The sequence below is a fragment of the Vulpes vulpes genome, chromosome 13 (assembly GCF_048418805.1).
Source record: "Vulpes vulpes isolate BD-2025 chromosome 13, VulVul3, whole genome shotgun sequence".
In the NCBI taxonomy this organism is placed as follows: domain Eukaryota; kingdom Metazoa; phylum Chordata; class Mammalia; order Carnivora; family Canidae; genus Vulpes; species Vulpes vulpes.
The window spans coordinates 155,270,662-155,293,095 of record NC_132792.1 but is presented as its reverse complement, the minus strand read 5'-3'; the positions used below and the strand labels follow the sequence as shown (position 1 = coordinate 155,293,095).

Sequence of the window (22,434 nt, the reverse complement as noted above, 5' to 3'; positions counted from 1 at the left end):
GAGTGTGAACCTCATTGATTGTTTCTGGGATTGAGGATTATCAGAGACCAGATTTTAGGGTACCACTAAACAGAAGGCAGTTTACAGGTCTATAAGCTGGCAGTAGAAAGGTATTTAGGAAGGGAATGTAGTTGTAGCATTGATTCCATGTTTTGACTGCATTCTGAGATTCCTTTGGAGATGCTGGTGGTTAGGAGTGCATGGTAGTTGATCTTTAAGCCTTATTCCTGAACACTGAGTGATATTTTCCTTAATTTATTGTGTATCTATCTGTATATATGGTGTAGTGAGTGTAACTGAGTATGTCACCCTACTGTATTGGAAGACAGAATGATGAACTTATTTAATGAGCTGACATTGAAGTAGACTGATAGATTACAGAGAAGACTTTGTATTGTTTATAATATAGATTGGAGTTTGAATTTTGTCAGTTCTGTGCTTTGTTCCATGAAACAAGTATCCTCTGCAATGAATGACATGATGATTACTTCACAGGATTCGTTGTAGAGATTAAGGACTATATGAGTCAGTTGGGTAGGCATTCAGCAAATGGGAGCACATGATCAGATTCCTTTATACCATGACCCTAGATTTTCCCAGGTCCCATTTCTTATTTTTGTGTGTAGCATTTCTGTTTTTACTCCCCATTTTCATTCTTTCTCTTCTTTCATTATCATCCATTGTCGATTTTTTTCTATTTATTTTTTTATTTTTTTAAAAGATTTTATTTATTTATTCATGAGAGACAGAAAGAGAGAGGCAGGGACGCAGGCAGAGGGAGAAGCAGGCTCCATGCAGGGAGCCTGACGTGGGACTCAATCCTGGGTCTCCAGGATCAGGCCCTGGGTCGAAGGCGGCGCTAAACCACTGAGCCACCCGGGCTGCCCTCCATTGTCAATCTTAGCTTGAAAATTAATTCTTCTTTGAAGGCTTTCCTGACCTCCAGTGCAAACTGTCTATACTTCCATAGCTTCTTGGGTATATTTCTATATTCTACCATTATATTTCTTTTTTTTTAATATCTCTATATCCCCTATTCCATATGTGTGGATTTTTTTTTTAAGTTTCAAGGGGCAGACTTTATAATTTTTAAATTCCCACATCTAGCATAGTGGCTCGTACATAATAAGATCTGAATAAATGATTTTTGAATGACTAGATGAATGAGTGAGAAGCCAATAAACTTGTGATAGGTTATCTTAACCTTAGAAAATCAGGAACAGGATAATCTAAGAAGAATGGATTTAAGAATGGTATGGAATATTAAATTTAGAAAGATTTCAAATTGGTGTTCTGTAATAGGGATTCGTCAAAATATGAATGAAAATATGTGGTTTAGTCCAGAAGTTAGGCAACAAGAAGATTTAGTAGCTCTCTTGTTTGTTCACGATGAGTACCTGACTTGTGTGTTCCTTTTCTCTTTCATACATTTCTATAGAAGCATAAAACAATTAAAATTCAACATATGCTGACAAAGTAGTATGTGCTCCCATGCTAGGTGAGAAAAATGCATTTAGAAATGCTTTGAGGGGCACCTGGGTGGCTCAGTTGAGCGTCTGCCTTCGGGGCAGGGTGTGATCCTGGGGTCCTAGGATCCAGTCCCATATCGGGCTCCTCGCAGGGAGTCTGCTTCTCCCTCTGCCTGTGTCTCTGCCTCTCACTCTCTCTGTGTCTCATGAATAAATGAATACAAACTTAAAAAAAAAAAAAGAAATACTTTGAGAAAAGGGCACATATTACCTAGTAATTTTAAAATACAACAATAGTAAAAATACCATTAATTAAGGAAATCTTGGTAGGTATTACCTGGAAACAGTTTGAATTACAGTTCTAAGAATGAATAGTAGTAAGAAACTATGTATTATACAGTAACAGAAGAACATTTCAAATCTTAACCCTTCAGCTATATCTTCATAGACCTTTCATAACTGCAGATAGCTAGCTGGTTAGTGGATTCTAAAATAAATATACTCAATACTGTTTACAATTTTCTTTTCATGTTTAATGATGTCTAGTGTTTGGTCTGCACGGTTTAAGAAGAATGCCTGTTCTTTATTTTTAAAAAATCCTTTTACACTTCCATCATTTCAAAAAACACAGTTGACCCTTGAACAACATGGGTTTGAACTGCACAGGCCCATTTATATGCTGATTTTTTTCAGTGAATACAGTACTATAAATGTATTTCCTCTTTCTTATATCTTTTAATAACATCTCTCTAGCTTACATTATTGTAAGAATACTTTATATAATACATATGACATACAGAATATGAGTTAATTGACTGTTTATGTTATCAATAAGACTTCCAGTCAATAGTAGGTTACTAGTAGATAAGTTTTGGGGAAGTCAAAAGTTATATGTGGATTTTCAACTGAATGAGAGTTCAGTGTCCCTAACCTCTGCATTGTACAAGGATCAACTGTATTTCTTCTTTTAATGATTTTAAAAGGATTTGGTCAGAACAATATATAAAATGTTTTGTGATTTGCAACTGAAGTAGATTGGTAGCTGGACATTTTGTAACTTTGCATCTTGAATCAGTTATAAAGGAGATGTAAATTATTTGGAAATCTGTTAAATCTTAATATATTCAAAATAAATGTTTAAATGACTGCAGATATATAAAAAATTAGATTTCTTTTTGCTTATTTGGACTTGATTATTCCGTTTTTAACTATCAGTAAATCACACCAGACAGACATAAAATCACCTAATTGTATTCTATGTTTTTCTAAATGAAAAGGATGAAATGTCTTGCACTAGTTTTTGATATGTGTTGACTAATTTTATTTCACTGCCCCTATAAGTATGTATATTATATATAAACATATATTTCTGAGGCAAATTGATTTCTTATTTTTTAAATAAAATTTTGTAAAGAAAAATGGCTGATATAAGAGAACTATATCATGCCTTCATACTTTGTTTCATGTCAGTATTTTATCAGTGATCTATCTAAATAACCCTAAAATATCAATTACTTCTTATTAATTTGTGATGTATATACAGTGTTAGGTGTCTTGTGCATTCTTGTGTCTCAGGAAGAAGAATCAGAATAAAACATTGAAAGTAAGTGGCAAGCACGTGGGAAAGTACTTAAAATTAAATCTAAGAAAATCATCACAATTATGTCTTTTTCTCTTCCCACCTTTCTTTATATAGACAAGATTGTTTCTTTTGTAGATGCAGTGTTAGAAAGCCCGAGGCAAAATGAGATCAGATTCTTATTTTACCTGCATGTTTATCTTCTTTTTTCACTGTTAAAGTTTTAAAATTTTATTGCAAACTAATTTGGGAACACATGATATTCTAGAATTTTTGCTTTATAGCTGAAATATTTATTGGGAAACAGAATTATGCAATCTGGCAAACTCATATTAAAAATAGTATTTCTGCATACATTTTAGATAATAAAATTTGAGCCCCTGAAGAAATGACCTTATTTTTCTGCTTAAATAAGGTGAACAAGTTTTATTTTAATGAGCTCTTAGGGGTGAGGTTTTTATATTTATTTTGATGCAGTGAAATTATTATATTCTAACTATGCACATATTTCAGACCAATTCTGGCACATAAGGCATTACTCAGCAACCTACAGAAATTAAATAATAATAGAGGATGCAGATTGAAAAAGATAAATGTGGTTTCACAAGAAAATTTTTTTTATTTGACAAAAGCAAATTTAGAATTAGTTCTATAAAGGGTTTTAAATCTTTGAAAGGAAACATTTGAAAAATAATTTTTTTCAAGGTAGCATAACAGGCCGGTGAATCAGAAGTAATTCCTCCAAAGTCAGGAGAAGAAAAAAGTATTTAATATTTAAATATTAAATAGAAACATGAAAGTCTGCCAGTTCAAAAGGTTACATTTCAAATTTTCTTTATTTTTAGTTGAAAAAGAAGTTAAGATTAGTTAACTATGACACAAAAGATGGAAACAGAAGTCATATTTTCAGATGATACTTGGTGGAAAAATGAAAATTCTTTAAAATTAATATAAAGTCAGTATTCACATGGCATATGTTATTTTTGAAGTAGTCTAGCTAATTATAACTGTATACTGCTTTAAATAGTAGCTTTGAGAGGAATTTTTTGGGAATTGGTATAAGTTGAGTGAGCCTTGTAGGTTGCAAGAATCCGTAACTAACCATAAGTTGCCACCTTACCTTTTTGTTTGGTTATTTCTATTTTTCCTTCCTATTTCAGTATATTATGAATAGATAAGCTCTTTTAAAGTAATACTGCCAGATTGTTTACTAGTGTTTAAAATTTAAGCCTAAAAATGCAATTGTGGAGAATAAGTAGATATAAAGAACATTTTACTATTAAATTTTTGAAGTGTAAAAAATATTCTCTATTAGCTGAAAGTGTTGAACTTGATCAACATATGGTATGAGCTAGCCTCATCCCCACCCGTTCTTTTGTTATCTTGTTATTGTTATAAGGCTTAATGACAGTTGTAAGCCATAGTTCTGGATGTGGGGGTTAGTCCACCCTGGGGAGAAGAGGAGGAAACAGCAGTGTGGATTATGGAAATATGGATTGATCTAAAAAGAGACCTCTTGTATAAGAATGGGCTCAAAGAAAAGCTAGGAAAAACTGATGAAAAGATGATGGAATATGATGTGAAAATGATCATTTGAAATCTTTCCTTTCATTCCCAGCTGCTATGTTTTGGAGAAAAGGAATGCATTTGTATGTTAAGGGAGAGCTAAAAGAGGCCAGATGAATAGTACTACTTATAGATATATTTTCACTTTGGGTAAGATAAGTTATGTGCATTTTAATAGACTTTGCATATGTTAGACTTTTTAAATCTTAAAGACATAATGTTAGGTATGATGTTTCATAGAAATGTTTCAAGTGGTACACAGCACTTGATTGGCCTTTAAATTGATCTAATTTCAAAAATTAACTTGATTGTTAAAAATAAAATATTTTAACTAATTGATAGTAAATGTTATATTTAAAATACTAGTGCTTATTCTATCAATTATTATTTGAATACATAGTTACGTGTTTATTCACATGTACTTTTTTCTAGACAAGTGGTAACATCACATCTTATTTTGGTAAGCTGGTATTAAGTGGTAACACATTTCTTTACCACCAGCCTATTTGACCAGAAAAGACAACAATGCAGTCTAGTGGTCGTTTTGGTGAATGCAGACATGAGGTCCATGTGGTTTTAACTAGTTTTTGATGTGCTTGTGTATAGTGAAAGAAAAATTGTTGCCTGATTCTAAAGTTTGGAAAAAGTTTGGGAGAAAGTTAGCATGACAGCAGAGAAATAAGGCATTAGGGAGAGCAACATATTTTGAAGGAAAAATTATGTTTTTGATTTTGGGTATGCCAAGTATTCTGGTAGGGATGTCTTCTAAGTAGTAGGAAACCTCTGACCAGAGTTTCCGAGAGGATGTTGACATAGTTTCACACAGCTATTAAGTAGCTGACCTGGGTTCTGAACCTCTTATTTCTTGCTAGAGTGCCCAGATTTTCATCTACTATGTTTAACAGTGAGATTGGATTCCCCATGGAGAAGTGAGGGCTGAAGATGGAACCCTGGCACCCCCAAATGGAGAAGGCTTGTGCAGAAGAAGTCATGAATCAGCCCAAAAAGGAATAACAAAGATGGGAGGAGAGCTAGATAAAGTGGACACAGACAGCTGAGGAAGATACTTGTAAGCTGGGGTTGTTAGGGAGAAACCTGACCTTCCTCAGATCAAGGGGAGAATCACTTTCATCTTCTAATCCCAAGTGTCTCATGCATGGTAGATACTGAATAAATGCATATTATATGAATAAATGAAACAAGACACATTGTAGAAAAGTCAAATATGATAAAGACTGGAAAAAAGGCTATTAGATAAAGAAATTAGAGATCACTGGTGGCACCAGGCTGAGAAAAATCAACAACAAGAAGTGATGGAGGCCTGCTGGATTTACATCATACTTTCAAGAACATTTTCAGTGAAAGAGAACTATTTTATGTCTACTTTTTAGCTGACCAAGGTTGACCTCTAACTTTGCAGAATTGATTTTAGTCTACTTTTATAGATAAGCCACTCCTGTTTGTATAGTTATTCTTGTCTCTGTATATTCCAACACAATAGCATGTTGTAAGGAATAGTAGAAGGTATAATTTATTCAAGAGAATTATTACTCCTTAACTGAGAAAGTTTATCAAATGGCTATGTGTAGTTTTTGGTTTATTGAGCGAAATCCTTTACAAGATATTCAGGAAATTGTGTTTTCTCTTTAAGGTCATTTATGCCAAAGTGGACTAGACTAGGAGTGATCAAAACTCATTGCTATTTGGTGAGGCCTGTTTGGTGGCTTTCTGTGTGTGAAAAGAACCAGTGTTCACAGTTCAATTTCTCATAGAAGGACTTTTCTGCATTACAAGAACTAAAACCAAAATTGGCACCTTTACTTATAATCTCACCAAGAGGCCAAAGATTACGTCAGCAGGGAGTGTGAACTAAATTTTTATTCTAAGAGGTGGATATTCTATAATGGGTGCGGTAGAGTAAGTTTGCAAAATAATAGCTCACAGTATTTCTATTTAGAATTTCAAGAAATATTCATTAAAAAAAACCACTATGACTTCAAGTTTAATTGTAGTTTGACATATTAAAAATTATGGGCGTGTACATTTTTTATAAAAGAAAAATCTTGGGTAATTTAAGATAACCTAAAAAATACACGTATAAATTCAGAGTTCTAGGAGTCCTGCCTGTTGACTGTATCTGAATAAGGTTTTATATTCATTACTAAGAACTTAGCTCTTGCTTTAGATTGAAAGGGATAAAAAATCTAGCAAACTAATAGAATGGCTAAAGGTGTAACTAACCTGAGGGTGTTCAGTATCTGAGTTACAGTTTTGCTTGTCCATCTGACCACCATATATAGAGAGCTTTCATTTTTGAGCCTAAGATAAATACATACTCTCTCAACCCTAACTCCCTCTGTTATTATTAACCTTGTTTAACGTCATCTTGCTTTTGTTACTCTAATATTATTTACTTATTCTGGTATGGTCCTTGTTCTGTTATGTGACACATTTTTTTTTCAGATTTTAAATAATATGCTTCAAATTTACTTGGTATTTTATTCCTCTGTGAGAATCAACTTAAGCCCTTCTTTATAAGTCTGTTATTTGAAAGGAGTTAGAAATATACTTTTACTGTAAATCTAAATTTCTCAATAGTAATAAGCATAGGCATAAGCAGCATTTTTTTTTTTTTTTTGCCTCAGAAGTTAATTTTGAGGGAATAGAACAACCTAGGGCAGGTAAGACTCAGTTTGTAATTACTTATTATCTCACTTTTCTCCTCATGATTCCTCCATGTCCTGGCCTCTTTTATTGTTTTTTCATACACCGGTTGAACTTTGGTTTTGAAATATTAATTGTATAATTTTAGCTCTTTTATTATGGGAAATAGCCACCATGTAGAGACTAAGTGGGCATCAGCTTTAGGCATCTGCTGATTATATGTTGGAACCTTCATGAAAACAAAGTGGAAAAAAGATACATAGAATGGAGAATAATGGTTAGAAGCCTTAGCCTATGAGTTCATGGCCTGACTCTAACATTTGCTAGCTGTGTGACTTTGGACAAGTTACTGTGTCTCTCTGACTTCTTCCCCCCCCCCCCACCACATATAAAAAACAAAACAAATTATAAGGATTAAATGAGGTAGTAGATGTAAAGGGCTTAGGTCAGAACCTGGCATAGAGTAAGCTATTATTAATTATTACATTATTATTATTATCAATTAATGTTAAAGCCCAATGTGGGGCTTGAACTCACAACCCTGAGATCAAGACCTGAGCTGAGATCAAGACTTAAGCTGAGATGAAGAGTCAGATGCTTAACCAACTCAGCCACTCAGGTGCCCCAGCAATTATTTTATTATATATTTACTTAGGAAAATAAATAAGAAATAAGAAAACATGTAGACTGTTAAGTCCCATTTCCTTGAACTGTCTACGAAGGCAAGTTTATTCTGATTATGTATGCTAAAACAGTGTAATTTAACATGAGTTCAACAATTTTTTTTTTTCAAAGCATGAGTGATGTTCCAGGCACTGGTTAGGCATGAGAGGAACTCCAAAGTTGAATAAGTCCCAAAGATTTTAGACATTCATTTGCTTCCATTGATCCTGCTAATTGTAACCACTAAGACTTTTTGATTTTCTACTACTTTCATTGATCCCGGGTTGCTGATGAATGACATCTGTTGATTATAATGTTAGAAGTGGTTGAACACCCAATAACCTGTATCTTGAAACAAATCATTAAGAAAACAAAGACATATGTTTTCATCATCGTATGAGAAAATTCATTGTTTTTATAACCTAGGGATGTTATAATGGAATATTTGTTGAGGGGAATATAAAAATATGAAGAATAATATTGAACTTTCCTAATGTTGGAGAATAAAACAGTCATAGCTCTTCTCCATGTTTTCCTCAGTGCCATTCCCTTTCTTTATCTAGGCTCAGTTTTCTTCCTAGAGCACCAGTTTATCCAGCTACTTCCTGATGTCTCATCTTTACTTCCATACATATATCTTAATTTTGTGCCCTTCTCTGCCTTCTTGATGTTACTGTTTTACTTCAGGCTACCACCACTCACCTTGATTATTGCAGAAGCTTTTTGATTTCCTAGTCTTCAGTCTTGTCCTTTTAAAATTTATTCTACATGGCGTAGCCAGAATGATCTCTCTAAAATTCAAGCCCAGTCAGGTCCCTTCTTTGCTTTCAGCTCTTCAAAGCTTCCCTATTTCTCTTAGATAGGGTGAACCATGATTTATTGTCCAACTGAAATACTTATTTATCAGGGTTTTTTTTTGACCAATAATTTATATATGGTACAATGCAGGTCTCATATGTGCAATGAAATGAGTTTTGACAGAGGCATACACCCATGTAACCCACATTCCTTTAAAGATACAGACTTTTTTTTTTTTTTTTTCCCACTGCAGGAAGTCCCTTCTTGCTGCTTTCTGGTTACTCACTGTGTCCCTTATGCCACCCAACAGCCCCAGGCTTTCACTGCTCTCATTTCTGTTGCAATAAATTATAACTTGGATAAGTTTGAGAGTAAAAGGGGATGCTATTGATAAATTTCTTAAAAGATAAATGTGAAGTGCTGTAGGCAAACCAAGAAGAATGATTTCCCTACTCTTTGCATCAAGTCCAGACTTCTTAGTTAGCTTAAAGACCTTATGTATTCAGCCCCTTGATTATTTTTCAAACTACATTCTCTTATCATTTTTCTAAACTTTATACTTGTTCTTTCTCATTTCCAGACTTTTGTCCATTTTCTTTCCTATGAGGGAAGACTATTCTTATATCTTCTCTACTTCCCTCTTCTCATTCAATGGCCTGGCCAATTTCTCATTCTCCCTTCATTTCTCTACTTAGGTAGGATTTCTTCCCTTGGGACTTCCACACTTTTCCAGAAGCACCACTTCTAAATTTGCTTTACACATCTGTCTTCTAGACTTCCTGGTATTCTTCACTTTTCCTTCTAGTACTCTTACTACATTGCAGTGTGATTGTCTGTGGCTGCTATTTACACATTAAATATTTGGTAAATGAACATATATAACAATATTGATAGTTGATAAAAATATATAACAATATTGATAATTGATAAAAATTAAATTCACATTGAGTTTGTCAGTGTATGAGTACTGGTTAGACTTTATACCATTTTAAGTAAGTGGTCTTCATAGAACAGTTTGTATTTTATAATTGTGTAATTATAATTTAATTTTTCCAAAGTCTCCAAATAGCTAAATAGACAATCAACTATGGTTTTTCCAAACTTTTAGAATATACTATAATTTGTATTTCTGCTAGATGATTTGTAGACTCCAAGGACTTTCAAGGCATAGAGAAATAAATATACCATTGCTCCCAGAATATATACCCATCTAACGGTATGTTTTCCCCCAATATCTTAAAGTGTATAGTCCCTGATTTATGCTTTAAAACTAATATTCTATTCTTTCTTAAAGCTTCAGACAAATGACAAGATTCCCATCTGGCGTGTCACAAGATTCGCTATCTGGGGAAAATTAGCAGTTCAAGCATAGTTCTGAACTAGGTTCAAGGCAGGACCAGAAAAAAAGGATAATTATAATTTACTGCTCAGGAACATACCATATCTCTGTTTGTCATTTGTAATACAAAAATCTGTTCTCTAATGTGTGACCTACACAATGAATGGAGAATATGTCATGAATATCACGACAGAAGGATTATCTGCACATGGCCTAGATATGAAGAATAACAGAAAAATATGAATCAAGAGTCTGGCAGCCTACAGAATGAGGAAAAATATAAATTAAAGATTAACAAAGAACAAAGAGAGATAACACTATTACAGGGCAGTGAGAGAAAGAGAGGATATGTTTTCTAAGCATACCTTGAATAATATCTTTGCCAGTGCAGTTGAAGGGAAAGGCTTAATTTGAGGCTATAGAAGAAAGCAAGAGATAGTTTTATTCCTGGTTAGTACCTTATTTAGAATTGGTAATCAATCTGCATTACGTGGATTGATAAATAAGTACATGGAAAAGGAATTTTATTAATAAATCCTCCTTAAATTAAAAATGACTGTTGGCAAGATTTTTTGATAGTTGATTTATTTGTTTATTTTTTTTAGATTTTATTTATTTATTTATGAGACAGAGAGAAAAAGAGAGAGAGAGAGAGGCAGAAACATAGAGGAGAAGCAGGCTCTCTGCAGGAAACCTGATGTGGGACTCAATCCTGGGACTCCAGGATCACCCCCTGGTCTGAAGGCAGGCACCAAACCTCTGAGCCACTTGGGGGATCCCCATTTTTTTTTAGATTTTATTTATTCATGAGAAGATAGTTTTAATTTAAAATAAGTAGCAAATATCACAGCCCAAAGTAAGTCCTATACCTATTGAAATCGTGAGATATGCATATAATATGACTTACAGGATTAATAGAATCTGCTTGTATTGTGTTTGATTAAATAGAAATAGGATACATTCAAATCTATATCTACATGTATATCTATATCCATATGCACCTATATTAAATACATGAAAAATCTTCATAGGAGACAGATAAATTATTCAGTATAATACTTTTCATCATTTTATGTCTCAGTATGCTAATGTTTTGGCATAGGCCATTGAACCCAGGACCTTTAATGTTTTAGTTATTCAGTAAATATTTGTTGTGTAAATAAGTATCTTCATTGGAATTCATATGATGTTTGAGAATTCTTAAACAAGAAACTAATTAATAAAAGAGCTAACAGTTGTTAGGAGGTTTTTATATGCCTGACAGTGTCTAATAATTTATGTGGATTTCTCACATAATCCTCCTATAAATTCCCCTCCCCCCCATCCACAGTCCTACAAGATAGATAACTTTTGCCCATTTTCTAGAGGAGGTAAATAGAGCACATAGTTAATATCTTGCAGAACCAGAATTTGAATATTAACTGCTTGACTCTGGAGCATTGTGCACTTGACCACTGGGAGTTTCCATCTAATATGTGTGTGCCAGTGTATGTATATGCATGCATCTATTTTGTAACAATCTAGTCTTAAGTCTCCCTAGTTCTGAATATCAAGAATCATATTTCCTTTATCCTGCACAACATCCAGCTGTGGGGTGAAAGTCATGGTAGTTGACTAAGGTAAAACTTGTTTTTTTGTTTTTGTTTTTTTTCTAAGAATTGAAGTATTTTCCTACTTAATTATGCTTATCTTGATTTAAATGATTGACATTCAGTTTTAAATACTTTAGTATCGGTAAATGAAAATACATTTTATAGGCAATATTCTATTTTACTATGTATTTCCTTCGATCTAGAAAATGTTATTAGTTACAATAAGGTGAATGAAGCAAAGAGGTATTGGTCTGAAAAGGGTAGGAGGTTATATGGTTATTAGAAAACAAAGAGAGTCTTCCTAAATGGCTTTTTCTTAGATAGAGTTGGATAATTGTTATTCAAATCCTTGATGAAAAGTTAAAGTTAACCTAGGTATAAAAGTTTGAAGGCAGTTTTTAGTAGAATTTTTGACAAAGAAACTTTGGAAACCTATTTGCATATATATGTTTAATTTCGTTTTTTTGGCTTTTGCACATTTCTCTTAAATTAATGAGGAAAATCTATTACACCTTTTATTGACCAAGCAAACCACCTATCTGCCCGTCACTCTGCCCAGCTTCAAATCTAGGCTTTGTCATTGGCAGAGGGTTCCAGGAAAGTGACTGTAGACTACAGAGGTCTCCTCATCCTTCTGAAACTAATACAAAGAACCAAAATCCTTGAAATTTATGTTTCAAACAGCACAGTTCTCTTTATAGCAGAATATATTTGCTTCTCGGCAGTTATTTAAATCTTTCAACAATAAAAATTCCTTTTTTAATTTTTGAAAGTGAAGAATAATTTGATCAGAGTTCACAGTCTAAGTAGTTTTACTGGCAGAATGATTTCTTACTTATAGTACTTTCCCTAATTTAAGGAGTAATGATGAAAGAGAAATTTATTTCTAATTGAAATAATACATAAAAATAAATATCCAGAGAAACATTCCGCAGCCGGCTCCATTATTCTGACAGCTATTCTTGGCTTTAAGTTTAAAATACATGCTCTAAATTTTTTTTAAAAAAAATCTTATTTAAAAAAAATGAGATGATGATGTCTAAAGATGCTAGACGTGTAACTTACCAGATTAATATAATCCTACCTTTCAATAAAATGACATCTGATTTAATCACCCTATTAGTATAGTTGTATTTCCCTTGAAATTTTAAAGCATCTTGCAGTGCCCCTGTGAGTTTGCTGTGGTGCCTGAAACATCTTAGTGTGCAGTGTAGGAATCTCCGTTCTGCACCATGCAGCCGGCTTGTGACCAAGCAGCTTAGTGCATGTTCTTTGAGAAAAAAAAGTTGATTCCTCCGTATAAAGCACAAATAGGTTGAATTTATAGTATTAATTAATTTTCACTTATTTGTGAGACAGTATTCAAAATTAAGTAGCCACCTTTTTAGAAATTGATGGCCTTTGTTAGAATTAGATTAGAATTGACAATCCCCTTGTTGCTACAAAATGGTTCTGAAAGTGTTACTGAAATGAATAAAATATGGATATTCTTATATTGTGTTACATTTTTCCTGAGAACTTTAGTATAAATTTAATTATATGATTAAAATTATTGTGAGGAATCTTAAGAAAATATGGTCAGCTTCTTTATATAAAATTACATGTGTCATGGTTAGCAGAAAATGAATAGGTTGAATTTTGACTTTTCCTATAAGTAGTGTAAAGCTGGCTAAGTAAGCCTTGATAACCATTTCCCTTGCCAGTGATTAGTTTAGAAGTGGCTGTGACCTTCTGGCTAATTAAACATAATGGGAAAGTCAGCCAGGAGTGGGGAGGGGCACTTCTGGGAAAGGTTTCCTCACTGATAAAAAGAAGTAACAGAAAGAAATCCTTCTTTCACTGGACACTGCTGTGTCTTCATGCGGTGTGCTGAACTCTGGCAGCTTATTTTGTGACCACGAAGTAAAGTAGCTGAGGAGAAATAAACAAACGCAGGATAGCAAAGTGGAAAGGACAGAAGATTCTGGAGTCCTCAAAGAGGATATTAATCAGTCCCTGAACAAATCCTGTCACTTCTTGCAATGAGAGAGTAACTATTCCTTATATATTAGGCACCCTTAACTGATACAGTTAGTCTTACTCCTTAATTACGGATGGTATTCAAATGGAATCAAGACCCTTAAGCGTCTGTAGTGTAGGCAATCAAATGTATCTTGGGAAGCCCTCCCTGGTGATTCTTACACCTTCTTATCCTCCTTGTAGTTCTTACTGCCTTCCCATTGAGAACTTCTGGAATGAGATAGTTAATGAAGTTAAATTAAGAGGACTTGATGAGTGATTTTATATGGGAGTTAGGAAAAGGGAGGAGTTGAGGCAAACATCATGTTTTGGTTTGGGGAACTGGGTAGATGGTGCTGCTCTTCTAGGTGATAAGGGCTACAACTAAAATATTTCAGTTCTGAATTTGAGGTGTCAGGGAACATGATACTGGAGAGTAGTTAGATATATATTCTGGGGTCAGAAATAACTATAAGACTAAGATTTGGTAGCTGTAACTGAAACTGTGAATGTAAACAAAATCACCTAGGGCAGACAGATACACTTTATTGGCATGGAAGAGAGGAGTATATGGAACCTTAGAGAACATTAGTGTTTCAATATAGGGTAGGGGAAGAAGTAGTTGAGACAGAGGGAAAAAAACAGTTACTGGTGTCAATAATGACATGTCTCATTTCATTTTAGATTTTTCTCCAAGAAATTCTAAGACCTTTGTAGTTGTTGAGCTTTAATTAGGAGGTAAATTCTGTATATTTTAGTTTTTTCAGAAAGTAGATTCTAAATGCTTTTTTCCCTTTTATTTGATCAATTTATAATGCTGAACAGTAGCCTCATGGGATAAAGAGTTAATAAACCCTTCTAACACTGGCAGTTTGCTCTCTTTTATGAGCTCAATTTGACCATAAAGCTTATTAATACAGATCTGGGATATGGTACCAAAAAAACCCACACCCTAACATATAGATTTTCACCAGTCCTTATTTCTAGTCATTCATATGAAGGTAGATGTGTTGTTTTTAGAGTATATGTATATAGATATATGTGTATCATGCCCTTTGTATTTTGCTATTGACGTATATTCTATTTCATTCTTTTTGTCATTACTATTTTTAACATTTGACATTTTCATCAATGTATTTTTTTTGTATAAACATAAAATATTTTAGAGAATTAAGATGGTTTGGAAATTTCAAATAACTTTTCTTGGCTGAGGAAATTAAGTATTTCCTGGAAACAAAAGCCTGAAGTAAACAGAGAAACATAACTTTTGAAGAGTTTTATCTTAAATTTTTCACATAATCTGTGGATCCTAATCTACTGTGCATGTGTGTATGATACCAAAAACACTTTATGATGGAAACGTCAGACTTTATGGACAATTCCAATACATATAAAAGTACATTTTCAATTAACATTATTGCTAAAAGAATAAAAAAAAAAACCCAACAACTATTTGCATGTATCTTATTCTCCCTTCAACCTCTCTCTTTCTCTTTTCTTTTTTAACTTCAGTTTGAATAGCACCTGTAATTAAGGAAGAAAACCGAGCCCTGGGAGCTAGGTAGGACTTTCAGCTATTGATCTGTGTAAACCCAGCTTATACTGTCAGGGGAGAAACAGTCAACTGCTGAGCTGCTTTGTCACTGACATAAGCTGAGAGAGGATTTTTTTGTCTATACTGTTTATACACTAGTCTATAGACCTGCTGGCTGGTTGAATTTTAAAGAGTGCGGAGGTTTAAAGACTTGTCCCCTGAGGGATGCTTCTGCCAGTTGGGAAGCGAGCTGAGGCTGTTTTGCAGAAGTGTGTGCATGTGTGTTGCTTGTGGAAGAAGGGAGGGGGAGGGTGTGAAAGATTGAGCAACTAACTGGGGAAACATTCTTCTTAATTTGAGTCTTAAAATTGCTGTGAAATATATTACTAATTTGGGTATATTTAGAAATAGGCAATGAGGTTTGAATATATATCTATTGTTACAAAAATTATATGAACAACTTTGCAGGGGGGTATTGAAATAGTGTTCATATGTGTCGTAAATATGGTAAATAGCTTCACATTTTGTAACACAAGATAAGGATTAGCAATGGACAGATGAACTGTTCTTATTTGTAGTGAACTGTTTTCAGTGTTCAGTTACGTGTTCATAAGCAAACCAGGGTACTCTGCTTTAAAGATAGAAGGATTGCTTTTTTTACATGCTGCTTTTCTTTCTGCTTCAGTGTTTTAAGGTCTTGAAGCTTTCTTAGGTATTAGCTTTGGAATTTTACAATGTTTTATTATTAGTTAATACCTTATTGCAGTAAAAAAGCATATGATAAATTTTATGTTAAAACACTCAATACCATGATTCTGTAGAAGGCTTAAATATGCAGGTATAAATGATTTCTCTGGATGTAAGTTTTATTGGTAAAGAGGTAGTATTTTTTGGTGGGGGGTGACTACAGCATTAAGATATTTGCTCTTTTTTCTTTTTAATAGGAAACATTCTCATAAATCTCTGCTTTGTCTTGTAAAATTACCTGGTTTTGAACTTATAATATGATATTATCTTCAATTCTAAAACTTAACTTTTAGAATCAGAGTTAATGTTTTCATATATAACAAAATAAATATTTTTGTATTTTTTGCCAAGTATCTGACAGTTATTTATATTTTGTTATGATTATAACATGTATGATTTCTAAAAGCTTTTAAAATTATTTTATAATGGCTATAAAATCACTGCAGGTTATTTTCTATGTTTAATTAAAACATAATTTTCATATTAAGCAATTCATAAACGAAAGTGCACGGAATAGAATAGAAGCTATATTGTTTTACGTTTAAAGGCATATTTTTAGATACACATTTTTTTAGAGACATGTTATTTGAGATAAACTTAGTGTTACTGTTGTTGAATTTACCTAAAGTTGAAACATACAAAAATGTTTCTTTAGCTATAGAAAGTCATTTTTTTCTTAACCGTTTTACTATGGGACATGTAGAGTTGTTATACCTCTCAGTAATTCATGCTGCTGCCAACTTCATTCCCTTTTCTCTGCCTGCATTTTAATTGAAACAACATTTATATTTTTGAGCCAGGATCTGTCAGAAGTCCCTGTGGCTAGTCTGCGGTACAAGTAGCAGCAGACGTAGCTTACCCATATGGTGCGGTGCTTCTTGTAAAATCCATATGGCCTTGTTGAAGGGAATCCCAGCGGGGATGTGAAGGGTGTTAATACCCTTCAGGCCAGGCCTTTCCCTCCTGGGGCTTCCGTGGCATTGTCAGTGCAATCTGCCAAAGCACCAACTTAATTCCTTTTTAATAATCAATTATTTTAGTCTAGGAACCTGTGCTATTTTTCTTAAGAAAAAACAAAAAACAAACTTTTTTCTCCCCCTAGAAAAGGTCTCAAAAAAAAGTTTTAACTGCATTTTAAAAAATATTCTAAAGCTTTTTTTTTTTTAATTTGCATTTGCAGGAAGTACTACAGAGTGTGCCCAAGTTCTGTTTCCCCTTTGACATTGAAAGGTACTGTATCAGCCATCATTCACAGTAACTTCAGCTCATCTTAGCATTTTAAAATTGTCTCCTGTGTTTTTTAATAAAAAGGAATGTACATTCTCTTCTCTGCTTCTAACAATAACAACAAAAGGACTGGAGGTTCAAAATTAAATAATATTTGGAAGGAAAAAGCCTTCTTACATCATTGTATCCTTTGTTTTTTCCACTGTGGCCAGTTAGGAGAAGTCCTAAGGTTCCATTTCTTCCTTTTGTTCTTCAGGTACATATTGTAAGCACCTGCAGAAAAAAAATATTACTAATCGGAGCCTTTGTATTGTGTCTTTTAAAATCAGATGTATATATCCTGGTTTCTATCTCACTTCACCCTAATTGAAAAGACCATCTGTGTGATATTGTAAAACTCATGGGTAGTTGTCTCCCAAGAATAGCTGTATAGAAATAGTGTAATATTATGGAAGGCTGCAGGGAAATCCTCCCAGCAGTTTTGAAAATCTCATTATGTTTGTATTTTACTGAACAAATACTGAATGAATAGAGTATTACCTGTGTGTAGTTGGAGTTTCACAGAATATATAGGCCTTTAAGCATAAAAACAGATCATTTATTGTTTTTCATGTGATTTTCACACCCTATTATCAGTTTTTTTAAGAGTATGGTATGAAGGGTTTTAAAAGAAAATTTATTTTTGGAAAATATTTGGCTTAAGTAAAGATTAGTAAAAATCTGAAATTTTACAATGTTAAAGATAATGCCCTCTGAATGATGGGCTAATTGATACTAGTAAGTATTGCTGATGAATGATACCCCTTTTTATACCTCCTTTCTAGAGCATCAGTTGTGCTTGTTAAAGGTAGAATTTTCAATTTAATAGCGAAGATAAAATACAGGAAGAAAAGCCTTGGAAAATATATTGTGAACATCAGGCTCTAGAGGGCACATCAGGAACTAGAGGTTGTTCTTGAAGTTTGCAAAAAATTTTTCAAAACTATCCATTTAAATGTGTTTGTTAAATATTCAGCATTTGAAATGCACTATTTCCTGACAGTTGGAAATAGTTGGTAGTGTTGGCACAGTGGTAGTAAAGGAATTACATAATTCTGGTGCCTATTTTAGAACCAAATTTTAGGTGCCATGGGTATTTTATCTTGAGACCAGGAAGCAGATGTTCAGTTATGGTTGTCTAATGGCAAGATGATAGTAACAAGAAATGTCTTTATGTATTTTAAATGGTGATAAAGATCCAGTATAATGATTTATAGCGCACCTTACACTGTGGTGTGATTCCTACCATGATACTGTGATACCTAGGTCAACAATTAGCTAAAGTTCTTTGTAGTAAGCTTTTCCGTGGAGCCTGTATTCTTATTTTGTACTTGGAAATCTGTGTTTAGTATATAGGCAGCTCTAGAAGAGAATGCTAAAAAATGCTAATAGTAATTTTTATGGTACTCTACTGGGTGAGAATGTCACCAGAAGCAACAATTAAACAGAGGTGCTGGTGGCTGCCATTGGATGCTAAAGCAGCCTGATTTGCTGTCTAAGCAGTCTTAAAATAATCACAATGAGAGAGACTGGAGTTGAACAGAATCAGTCATCATGTCTTGCTTCTCACTTCTACAGTCTCGCTAATAGTATTTTCAGATTTATGAAATATTTTAGAAGTACTTTTAGGCATGTGCAAACTTACAGTGAAGTACGTTATGATTCTCCATTAACGGGTTAGTATACGCCTAATTGCTCAGCCTGGAGGGAGTTACAACTTACTGTGATATTTGACTCATGACTTAGTTTACACATTTCACACTCATTTTAGTTTTAGAACTTAGTTCTAGATTTGAGAACCAATGGATTGGGAAGGTGAAACCAATGACGCATGTAAATAAAGTCTTGCTTTGTTTTTCTTTAAGAAAATTCTCATTTAAAAAGCACATTAAAGTTTTATAATATTGCTGTATTTTAGAGTATCTCAAAATCAAGTCGGACAGCATTTTACCTTTGTACTGACAGACATTGAAAGTAAACAGAGATTTGGATTCTGCAGACTCACATCAGGAGGCAAAATTTGCTTGTGCATTCTTAGGTAAGTATTTGTAGTGAAAAGAAAATTAGATGCATTAATACATTAATGGTGCCTTTCTTTTCTACTTTGTTATGCTTTGGATGCTTACAATATGCATATAATATTCTTAGTTTGTTTTCTCTAGATCCAAGTAAATTGAAAAATAACTTTATTTTCTATATATAGCATCAATTAGATTTAAAGATTTACCAGTAACAGTAAAATTTTTCTTGAAAGAATGGCTCTTTTAAGATTAGTTTTTGTGGGTTTATTTTTGAAAAATTAAATATTAAGATGTGAGTCCAAATAATATATATGTTTCATCTATTGAACAGGATGCAAAAAAATCAATTAAATTAATACATGCTCTTTTTTATCACTGAGCCAGAATTTGGATTTTTGAAAGTGAATTACTGCTTTAAAGCAAAGTTGTAAACTGATGATTCTGGGCAAAAAAATGTTTGGATATGTTTTATTTGGCCGTATGGTATTTAAAAAAAATTTAAAGAGGTTTCCAACTTTATAATTTTAGTGAAGTCTTGCATAAAATTCAAATTTCTAATTTCTTTTGCTAAATGGGAATATTTGCTAATTGTGGTCTTGCACTTCTTGGTAGCAGCAGTATGCCAGAACTAAGCAGCAGGTTTTTAGCTGTGTCATGAATTTACTAGTTTGCCATAAGTCCTACCTGCCCTGCTTCAATCACTTACATCATTTGCCTTGAGATGCTGGCTGTTGACAAGGAAGGACTCTAAAAAGTTAGCTTCCCTTTATGATGTCTTGATGAATCAGAAATCTAAATCTCTTCCATAAAAATAGGATCTACACCATGATGATAATATAGATATTGGTCAGGCTAGCTTCTGTATACAGAAGTGTTTGTAGGAGAAGAAGTAACATTTAATATAATAATTAAAATATTACAGAGAAAACTCTGATATGAAATTATTCATTTGCTGTTTAGCTACATTCATATCGTTTGTTGAGGTTGAGGTTATAAATTTACCCGGAACGTTTGTTAGCTGGAAAATTTTTCAATTTTTATTTGAAAGTAAATGCTTACCTTAGAATGTGGATGTTCCTTCATTCTTTCTTTAGGCAGCAACTCTTTCATTTGGATAATAACTGAATTTAAAACTTAGATTTTATCTGGGAGAGTATTATGCTTCAAACTATAGGCTGATTCTTATAATATGAAGCCAGTTGGTTGTGTAGTGAGAGTAGAGGTGACAGGATGGAAAATGGGGAGGAGGGTTCCTTTTATTGTTGTGTTTAATGCTGAAGGTTCAAAAGCTACACTTTAAAGGGGAGTAGAACCTTACCACTCTGCCCAAGGCATGTTTGTCCTAACAGAAAGACCAAAGCTGTTGGTGCTTTCTACTTTTTCTCTATGAATTTTTAAATCTTTTCATTAAAAAAGTCAAGTTTACCCCCAAAATTTAAGAGTACTGCAGTGAACTCTTGTGTATATATCCCCTAGATTGACAATTGTTAACATGCCTTTCTCCTTCCTCTCCTTCCCCCTCCGTGCACAAACACATACATGCAAAGTCTTTATCTTTCTCTTATTGTTGTTTTTACTGACCCATTTGAGGATAAGTTATAGACATCAGTTTTCTGTAATATTTGAACCTGCATTTTACAACTTTACCTCGCGGCCTCTAAAATGAGTTCCTGATATTCATAATTAAAGAGAATGAACTTTTGTCTTTGTTTTGAATTCTTAAAATATTTTGAATATACTGAACCTGTTGATAATTAGCAAATAGTGGGGTGCCCAGGTAGCTCAGTCACTTAAGTGTCTGACTCTTGATTTCGGCTCAGGTTGTGATCTCATGGGTTGTGAGATGTAGCCCTATGTTGGGTTCCTCACTCAGTGTGAAGGCTGCTTAAGATTCTCCCCCCTCCCTCCCCTTCTGCCCCTGCATGTGCATGCACATGCTTTCTCTCTCTCTCTCTCTCTCAAATAAATAAATAAATAAAATCTTTAAAAAATTAGCAAATGGGTACTAAATGTTCAGAATAGTCCCTATAAAATGGGCTTATAGAATAAACATTCTTAGAAATTTCTGTTAAAATTTAGGAAAGCCTACATTATTTCAAAATATTTGCACAAACATGAACTAAAGCTATTTTTTAAATTCCTGAAAGATTGATACAGTATTCATATCTTCAACCAGGGTCATTAATTTGTAGGAAAGATTCTAAAACAGTTACAGTAATCAAGTTATTGCTATCAAACTTGTTTATGTGGAAGAACGCCTGAGTGTCTTAGTACTCTTTGAATTTGGAACAGTTTTACTACAGGAAATAAGGCTTTACTATATAAATGTAATAAAAAAATAAAATCATATATGCCAATAAGGAAACCTTTCACAGTATGCATTATTGGTTGTTTTATATTTTTTTAAAGAAGGTTGTTTTTATATTTGTTTATTTTTGTCATGTGATAGTGCTTTCTGATAGATTAAGAAATAGTTAGCAAAGCTTTATGAAAAAAACAGAGGAGAGTCTTAAAATGAGAAAATTCTCTTCTCCAGCTTATTTTTTCCTGGGAAATTTTCAAAAGTTGCCATCTCATGATTTTAATGGCATAGCATAATCTTTGTCCTGAAAGACAGTGTACTATGTTGAGAATAGCCAGTAAATTAAAGACTATTTAGTTTTAATAGTGAAAGATAATGAAAATATAATGGAATTCAGATGCTTATTCAGGAAGCTATCATAGGTAAATGCCTATCTATAGGTAATTAATGTATGTTTGTGAAAATAATTTTAACAAATCTCTTAAGTGCTATATTAAGGGGAATAATGGTGTTTTGAGTCCTGGTTTGTCTATGAACCAGATCAGGTGTCTACCACTTTAGATTTAACTTTATAATTGTTGAAAAGAAGGATAAAACTTTAAACATACTGGAAGAAAACATTGTTGGTTTTAAAAAATTACTGTAGAAGTTCCTGGGTGGCTCAATCGGTTAAGCAACTGACTCCTGATTTCGGCTCTGGTCATGATCTCAGAGTTGTGAGATTGAGCCCTACGTCAGGCTCCACACTAGGCATAGAGCCTGCTTGGGATATTCTCTCTCTTTCTGCCCCTCCTCCCCAAAATATATAAATAAAAATGAAAATTATTGTAGTCATGAGTGCCTTTATTTTTTTTTATTTTTTAAAAGATTTTATTTACTTATTCATGATAGACATA

General features: G+C 33.3%; 1 protein-coding gene across 9 annotated transcripts in view; it reads left to right on the top strand.

The window, feature by feature from the left end:
* Positions 1 to 22,434, top strand: part of DENND1B (DENN domain containing 1B) — a 261,506-nt gene that overhangs the window by 84,312 nt on the left and 154,760 nt on the right. For 3 of the 9 annotated variants that reach the window (XM_072733423.1, XM_072733415.1, XM_072733416.1), the window contains exons 4-5: positions 17,130 to 17,179; positions 19,134 to 19,253. The exons of the other annotated variants lie outside the window; for them this stretch is intronic. In XM_072733423.1, the coding sequence (XP_072589524.1) occupies positions 17,130 to 17,179; positions 19,134 to 19,253 (170 nt within the window). The remainder of the gene's footprint in view (positions 1 to 17,129; positions 17,180 to 19,133; positions 19,254 to 22,434) is intronic. 9 annotated transcript variants of the gene reach the window in all.